Consider the following 8,617-nt stretch of genomic DNA (forward strand, 5'->3'; position numbering starts at 1 on the left):
AGAGACTATGGACTCTGAGAAACAAACTGAGAGTTTTAGAGGGGAGAGGGGTGGGGGGATGGGTTAGCCCGGTGATGGGTATTCAGGAGGGCACATACTGCATGGAGCACTGGATGTTATATGCAAACAATGAATCATAGAACACTACATCAAAAGCTAATGATGTACTGTATGGTGACTAACATAATAAAAAAACAAAAACAAAGAAAAACAAGGTCTATTGATAAGCTTGTTCAATCACAGGAGGACAAACATGAGGCTGACTGCTAATATTAGAACTAGGTCTTCCCACAAAGCCTCTTGTAGGTGCTATTCTCATGCTGGATCTGCAGAGGTGCCCCCAGCACCATAAGGTGCTTCAGTTAAAGCTTCTGAAATATTGATTGCAATGGCATGATTGACAGGTTTTTTGGGGGACTATGTCTTTCTTGTACACATAAACTGTTTTGGAACAGCTGGAGTTAAAGATGAGCAGGAGTTTGGTTTTGAGAGACAAAGTTTCAGACACCAGCCACAGATGCCTCTGCCCTATTTCACTACATGTTCTTTTCTGAGAAACACATTCAATGGTTGAGTGTTGAGTACTGTGGTTGAAAGAAATGACCTGCTCACCACCATCTACCTTCCTTCTCCCTCCATGTGAATCTCACAACAGCAGATGCTGTAGACAAGAAGGTTTTCTGTGTTCCCTTTCACCAGGGAAATTACTTGGTGACCTGGTGAATGGCATGGGCAAGATAGCCCACATTGTCCAAGGTGACCCCTGCCATAGAGATGTGGCCATCCTTTGTCATGTAGATGGAGAACTCTTTGGTCAGCCTCTCCGCCTGTTCAGGTTTAGTCCTGTGAAACAAAACATGCCAATCTGGTCTGTGATGTGCTGTAAGTAGTATGGGGAGCCCTCCTTCTTGAGGTTGGAGACCAGTTGAGTCCACATGCTAATGATGTGGTGGTCCATGCCTTTTACTTCCTGCAACCATTGTATTCACAGGTCAGGGCTGGTCAGGATGGTCAAGGCAATCCAGGCCCCACCTATTGGAGGGTTTAAATACATGGAACAGATGAAGATCTTCAACTGTGACTCCACTCTTTTGGTTTCATCAGTATCTTTGCAGACCACAGTGAAGGTTCCCACATGCTCACTGTATAAGCCCATGTTCTTGGCATAGGATTGGCAGAGACAAACATTAATGCCTTGTTCAATGAAAATGAAGTGGCATATAGCCCACACATCCTTGTTGTCATCACCACTGGCAAAACCTTGGTAGGCCATGCCAAAGAATGCAAAAAGATTGTTTTTGCTCAGGGAGGTCCATTCCTGTGGGATTGTGGACACACACATGCAGAAGAACATTTTGCTGTAGCATTTTTGAAATATCCTCATAGTGCCTATGAAGTCACAGCTGCATGTCTTGGGGTCTTAGTATCAATAACCATGTAGCTGCATGCCAGTGTCCCTGAAGATGGGTGTATGATTCCCCTAGGATGTGTTGGGCAGAAAGACATCTCAGTTAAACTTAAAAAATCTTTGCAATAAACTGTCTCCAATCCTCAAGGTCCTGGTTGCAGAAATGGTCTGCATAGTGACATACTGGCTACTTTTCAACACTTCATTGTTCTCACCCAGGGCTAGTTCTGCAGATGCCTTACAAAATTCAGCAAGTCCCACAATGGGCAGGTATTCTTTGTCCAAATTTTTTGCAGCAATCTTGGCCTTTGCCTTCCAGACACTAGGGAGCACATAAGGCTTTCCATTATCATCATGGTAGGCACCAAATTCCAGATTCTTTTTTTTTTCCTCTGGTGTCTCTCTTAAAGGCTTCTGTGACTCCCAGGATGGGCTCTGGGGGCCCCATCTCCACATGGCTCCACCAGGAGCTGTCTCTGGTGGGAGTCATGGCAGTGAGGCCTGGGTGGAAAGCAGTGGCTACCCAAGACAGGATTTGGCTGGAGTGCAGGAGGGCCATGGTGGGTGGTGAGAAGGCAGAAGGTAGCTACAGGATGGAGCAGCAGGCACAGACACCTTTTTAAAGATTTTTATAGTAATTTATGTTTGTATATGGTGTGAGATAGGGGTACAAATTAATTCTTTTGTAAGTGGATATCCAGTTGTTCCTTAATGAGTTGTTGAAAACACTATTCTTTATTCTGAATATTTATGGCACTCTGGTTGAAAATAAATTGTCCATAAAGGTGAGGGTGTGTGTGTGTGTGTGTGTGTGTGTGTGTGTACTTTAATTCTATTACATTAATCTGTATGATATCTTTAAGTCAGTACCATATTGTATTGATAACTTTAGCTTAGTAGTAAGTTTTGAAATAGGGAATTATGAGTCTTCCAACTAAGTTCTTCAAGAACATTTTGTCTATTCTGTGTCCATTGCATTTTCATATGAATTTTAGGATTAACTCATCAATTTCTATAAAGAAACAAGCTGGGATTTTTATATGGATTGCACTGAATCTGTATATTACTTTAGGGTATATTGCCATCTTAACAATATTAAGTCTTCTGATTCAGGAGCATGGGATTCTTTCTACTTATTTAGGCCTCTTAAAATTTACTTCAACAATGTTTTGCAGATTTTGGAGTATACATTTTTTATTTCTTTTGTTAAATTTGATTCCTAAGTATGTTATTTAAATTTTTTATTGAAATATTGTTGACACACAATGTTACAGTAGTTTCAGGTGTACAACATAGTGATTTGACAAATCTATACATTATGCTATACTCACCATAAATGTAGCTACCATCTGTCACCATACAATGCTATTATAATACATTGACTATATTTCCTATGCTGTACCTTTTATCCCTGTGACTTATTCATTCCACAACTGGAAGCCTGTACCTCCCACTCCCCTTCACCCATTTTGACCACCTCCCCACCCCCCTCCCTACCATCAATTTGTTCTCTGTATTTATGGTTCTGTTTCCTAAGTATGTTATTTTCAATGTTATTATAAATGGAACTGTTGACTTAATTTCATTTTCTGACTGTTCATTACTGGTGCATAGTAATAAAATGTATTTTTTATATTGATTTTGTATCCGGAAACAATGTTGAATTTGTTTATTAATTCTAATAGTTTTTTGGTAGTTTTCTTAGAATTTTACATACACATGCTCATGTCATCTGAACATTATATTGTTTTAAAATTACATATATCACAATAAAATTAATATATATTTTTCATGAACTTACTTTTTTGGAAGCACAACATCCAAATAGTTATTTTGTACAAATTAACTGCAAGTTCCTATTATTTACTCCTTCACTCCTTCATTCCTCCCAGCTCCCTCCTATACTTTGAGACTCTAAACACTCACTTCTGAGACCACTGGAGGTTTGTCCCAGACTGAATGGAGAAAGCCTGCATCATTTCCCACTGATTCTGGGAGAAGGTTAGGCATGCAGCTTGCGGAGGGTGAGGGCACTGGAATGGAGAAGGTGCTCTGAGTTTCTTTGGTCCTGGCATTCCCCACAATCAGTTCATCATTCACAATGCACAGACTAGAAGAAAGTTGGACCCTTAGACAACTGGAGAAATGGACAAGCCCACCCCCAACAACCATCCTGCTCCCATTGCCACTTGGCAACCAAATTCCTTCCATACCCCTACTGTGCGTGATCCCTGGATTCCTTGGCTGGTATCTCTGGCCCCCCCACAGCACCCACTTTTGAAGGATTGTCTACCAGCTTCACTAGATTTGTAGATTTAATTCTAATGTATTTACCCTTTACAGAGGCACAAGGAATGGACACTCCAATCCCCATTTTCAGAGTAAGACAGTGAGTCACTGAGGTGTTATAACCTGACCAATGTCACTCAGCTAGCTAGTGAGTGTTGAGGTCAGGAAAAGAATCTGGTATTCTGACTCCAGAGTCCACACTCTTAACCACTAACCTAGACCTCTCCTTAGGTCTACCTGCTGGCTTTCCACTGACGAAACCTCTAGGCTGTACCACTACATTCCTACACCATTGTCCTCAGGCTGGGATGGGTGTTTGTTCCCATTTTGCACCCACAACACAGCACTTACCTGGAATTGCTGTCAGAAGTCAAAATGAAGATCAAGGTGAAAGCATGGACAGAACCTTGAGAATATCCTTCCATTTCAATGACAACAAACAGCAATATCCCCTTAGAGTTGTACATATTTTTCACACAAGCAGGATTCCCCTTTCAAGGACTTACTTGATAGTCTTGCAGTACCCTGATGGGAGCCAGACAGGGACAATTTTTCACTGGGAGATAGGAGGGGGCTTCAAGGACTGAGAGGGTAACAATAGGGATAATCAACTCCCAGGGGTAGGACCCCCAACATGTATCAGATCCTCTGACAAATACATGTTCACTTGATTCATTTTTAAAGCAGCCCAAGATAAGGGTATTACTAGCTTGTTTTGCAAATGAGGAAACTGAAAGGTTAGATAATCGGCCCAAGGTCACAGAGTAAGGAATTGAGATGAGAGCTATAAAATGCCACAGCCTGTGCCTCTAACATGTAAGCTGTGTTGGGTCAGAAAGGCATGGATGTATGTCAGACCAGGATAGTCTGGGGGCAAGGCGGGGATGGGAGAACACAAAGGGAATCAAAAGGAAAGGGAAGGGAATCAAAAGGGAAGGGAAGGGAAGGGAATCAAAAGGGAAGGGAAGGGAAGGGAAGGGAAGGGAAGGGAAGGGAAGGGAAGGGAAGAGCTGTGACCCAGCCACAGGGGCGGGAGACCTACCCCAGAAGGAGTAGAGGGTCAAGCCCCAGGTCAGCATGGGGCTGAGGGTCTGTGGCCCCCTCTTATGATCACCGCCTTCCCTCCTGATGGCCCCAGCACACCTGTGCTTCTCTCAGTCTGTTCCTAGCCTGAGGGATTATAGTCGTGTCGGGCTACCCAGGGCTTCTCTGAAGGACCAGTCAGGTTGATGTGATGTGTGGAAGGAAGAGAGGGGGAAGTGCCTCTGAGAGGCCTGTCCTCTCTCCTCAAGCACCTCTGCCCTCTGCCTTCCATTCCTGCCTCAGAAAGCCCTCTGCTCACTGGCAGTCACCCACTTCTGGCCCCCTGATTCAGGGAAGCCTGGTTTCTCCCAAGGAGGGCCTAGCTCCTGACATTGGGCCAGAGGAACAGGATCTTGAGGAAGAGCCCCCCCAGGACCTCAGCCCTCAGCATGGGGCAGGAAAGCCACCGTGGCAGCCTGGAATTAGAAAGGGGACCCAATTGTTTCAAGGGAAAGAAGGCTCCTCTTGGGGTGAGGGAATCCCCATCTCAGCAGGGAGTAGGAAGACCTGTCTCAGCATGAGGTCCTGGCTGGAGGACCCTTGGCAGTTCAGTTCATAGCATCTGGCTCAAAGTGGTCACTTCTAGTCCTGGAGAGGAGGACTCCTGCTTCCTGGAGCATTCTCATGGGAAGGAATGCTAGAGACAGCTGGGTGCAGAGTGGAGAAACAGAGCCCAGACCTGGAGAACAAGTGAGCAGGTCATAGGAAGGAAAAGACTTCTAAGCACAGGTCAGGGACACAGAGAGAGGAGAGAGGGGGCCTATAGTCCTCCTAGAGGTGGCAATTCAGGTTCCCAAGGTACAAATGTCCTCAGGAGGCATGACAGAAGTTACCACAGACCTTACATAGGTGGGCTGGTTTGGGAAGGTGCCACACAGAGGGTTCCCTTTCAGCCACAGCTCTTCAAGCTTCAGCCCTTTCATCTTGCCTAACTCCCAGGCTGACTGCACCTGAAAAATATGGGAAAGAAACCGGAAAAATGTCCTAGGAATAGAGACACTTGGGCCCTCCCTCCTGCTCTGGTATCTTCTTCTGCCTCTTGTCATCACTCTGATGAGCACAACCACCCACTGTCAACCCCAACTTTGATCTGGCTCCCTCTTCCCACATCATTTTTGGAGAGGTTCAGGATCTTGACTGTGGGGGCCATCTCTATAATGTCAGACAGGCCATCCAGCCCGTACAGTTTGTTGTTGCACAAGTTCAAGGACAAAAGCTTTTGGGGAAGGAGTTAGAGTGACAGTTACTATCTATGGCCTCAGAGACAAATCTTCCCTCTATCCCATGTGTTCCACCCCCTACCATAATACCAGCAGTGGACATAAGGCCTCACCGCAGGGAAATTCTTTTTGATGATCTGCAGGGTGGCAGCCATGCAGTTTCTTCAATTCAGGATTATATCTATATCATGGTCCATCTTCAAAAAGGTGAGAGGAGGCATCAGAAGGCTGAGAAGGATCCAGGGCCAGCATCAACCTTTCCCTCATTACCATCCCTCAGTCTCCCTTCCAGGCAGACCCCCAGAATTGCTACTATCAGTTGTACTTGGGTCAAAGTAGAGTTTATGGAGGTCAAGAGCTTTTTGGGAGATATCATAGCGTTTACTCATGGTCAGCTGCAGAGAAATATGGTGAGAGCCACTGTGAGTCTGTCATGGTGATAGGGAAATTGGGGGCTGGGGAAAGAAGAGGTAGGTCTGGGTGTGGGCACACAATGGGCCTTGAGTCTTCATTACCTTTAGCTGCTCCATTTCTTCTGGCTCCAGTTTATTCTGTACAGAGTAAGGTACAGCAGAGGGATTGACATGTATAGATAGCTATAAGAAGGAGAGGTGGGGTAAGCACTAGGAACTCTCATTTTAAGATGACTGGCCACTGACTGGCTTGTCTTCCTGCACTGGAGCTAGGTATGGGTAATATCCTCAACACATACCTTTTGATTTTCCTCATCACAAATCTTGTAGTTGATATCCTTCAATGCAGAGGCAGCCCTAGCATCCTGAATAAAGAACTGGGTCTGGTCTTTAAAGTAATGGAAATACAGGGATTGAAGGCAACAGCAATAGTGTCAGAGGCCAGTGGCCCCTGCTGAGCTATCTCTCCCTCTTCCCTGTTCCCACTCATCCGGATTCACCACCTGTCTTACATCGACCATGGTGAAGGGGACACTGCGATGGCTCTGTATTGAATTTATTAGCCATGTCTTGTTATACTTTATTCCATAAGGAGTCTAAGGATGAAAAGAAGGGATGGGAGAGAAGGGAGACAACAGGGCAGTAAGACTGTAGAACAGACCCAACCTGGTGTTCTATTCCAACCTTCTACTGAGCTTTAAAAGGCTTCCAAAGTAGGGACTATGGACATGATTTTAATTTTTTCTTTTGCCAGACATGGATTTTCTAATTTTCCATTCTCCCTATTTGAATATTTAACTCCCAAACAATCAAATTTAGATATTTAAAATGATTTTCCTTTAATAAGGTAACAGGAAATCCTATGTGTTGAAAACCCTACCTGTTCCTCTGACAAGGAATTTGGAGAGTATAGACCTCCACACTCAGCTTGAGCCAAACTGTGGCATCTGGTGAGGAGTTGCTCCATATCCTTGGCAGTAGTTTCCACCTTTGCCTTTAGTCAACTTCCTCTGACCTTCCTTCAGTCAACCTGTTCCCTTTGAATTGGTTGTGTGAACCTGCCCTTTGTCCTCAGCAAAGTTCCTACCATCTCTATATGAGACCAACACAACTCCCCTTGATCTGCCTCTCCTGCACATTCCCTATTTTTGTCAGGATACTTACTGTGATCCTGAACCAGCCCCCTGGGTTTCCATCCTGTGTGTTCTCCATATCCCTCTCTGGAAATGTTCTGTCTTGGTATTCATTATGCCATTTCACACAGCTATTGTTGGGTTGGAAGGTAGAGAGAGTGCTGTGGGGAAGTGGATAGAAGGGAGTGTCCATAAATATATAGAAATGCTACAAAACCTTCTATATACTCTCACCTCAATAATGCCAGTTCTAGAATTAGGATTGCTCAGTTGTTATTCCAGTTCTATCACTCTTCACTTTCAGTGAGAGAAAAAAAAAGACTATGGAGAACAAAAAAGTTGCAGTCCCAGGGGCTGCTGCATGCAAACCAGGCTGCCTGATCACTTACTGTCTTATTTGAGGGTCCTACTGGGAATCCCTCATTGCCATGTTTCCATCATCCTCCTGAAGTTGGGAAGGATGAAGCTCATATCCACATGTTCATAATGAAGGCTCCCTTTGCCAAAATTACCCTGGGGAGAATCCCCGCCTTTATTTTTCTTTAAGGAGAGTTACCTTCATTTTTATTTTAAATAAAAAATAAATTTAAAATCAAATTTATTTTAAAGTTAAGAAAAAACATACAAGTTTGAAGGCACATCAGTGGTCTCATACCATGTACCTCATCTTGGCCTAACATCATGGTAGGGCAAGCAAAGTGTCAACCTGCCTATATAGAACAATCATACAAACCCCAGAAAGCAACCTTCTCTACCTGTCTATATATGGGAGCCTTATTTGACAGATGGCATAATCAGGGAAGAAATCTTGAAGTAGAAGGTAACTATGTAGAACCATTTAGAAAATGGTGCGGCATTTATAAAGAATAGAAGTATGAACATTCATGAGTTATACACTAGGAAGGCATCTGAATCTTGCCTTCTTTCAGGCCTCTCTAATCTAACAACTTCACCACAACCTGGTAGGCAACCTCTCTCTCACCTCCTAAATCCAATAAACTACCAAATTGACTTCATTAACATCAGCAAGCTGTACTTTCTTTTCTAGTATAGTACAAGCTTTAATGTCAG

At 44.0% G+C, this 8,617-nt stretch overlaps 1 protein-coding gene and 1 pseudogene across 1 annotated transcript; both read right to left on the reverse strand.

Moving 5' to 3' along the window:
• Nucleotides 1-704: 704 nt before the first annotated feature.
• Nucleotides 705-1,967, reverse strand: LOC116628974 (annotated as a pseudogene).
• A 3,598-nt stretch (nt 1,968-5,565) lies between these two features.
• On the reverse strand, nt 5,566-8,213 carry LOC116628970 (nuclear RNA export factor 2-like). The gene is given in 10 exon segments (XM_032399276.1): nt 5,566-5,730; nt 5,889-5,996; nt 6,114-6,197; nt 6,271-6,275; nt 6,326-6,395; nt 6,516-6,596; nt 6,713-6,819; nt 6,928-7,009; nt 7,578-7,707; nt 8,209-8,213. Coding segments are annotated over 10 exon segments (837 nt in total).
• Nucleotides 8,214-8,617: the final 404 nt, after the last annotated feature.

This window comes from Phoca vitulina, unplaced genomic scaffold, assembly GCF_004348235.1.
Source record: "Phoca vitulina isolate PV1807 unplaced genomic scaffold, GSC_HSeal_1.0 scaffold160, whole genome shotgun sequence".
Classification (NCBI taxonomy): Eukaryota; Metazoa; Chordata; class Mammalia; order Carnivora; family Phocidae; genus Phoca; species Phoca vitulina.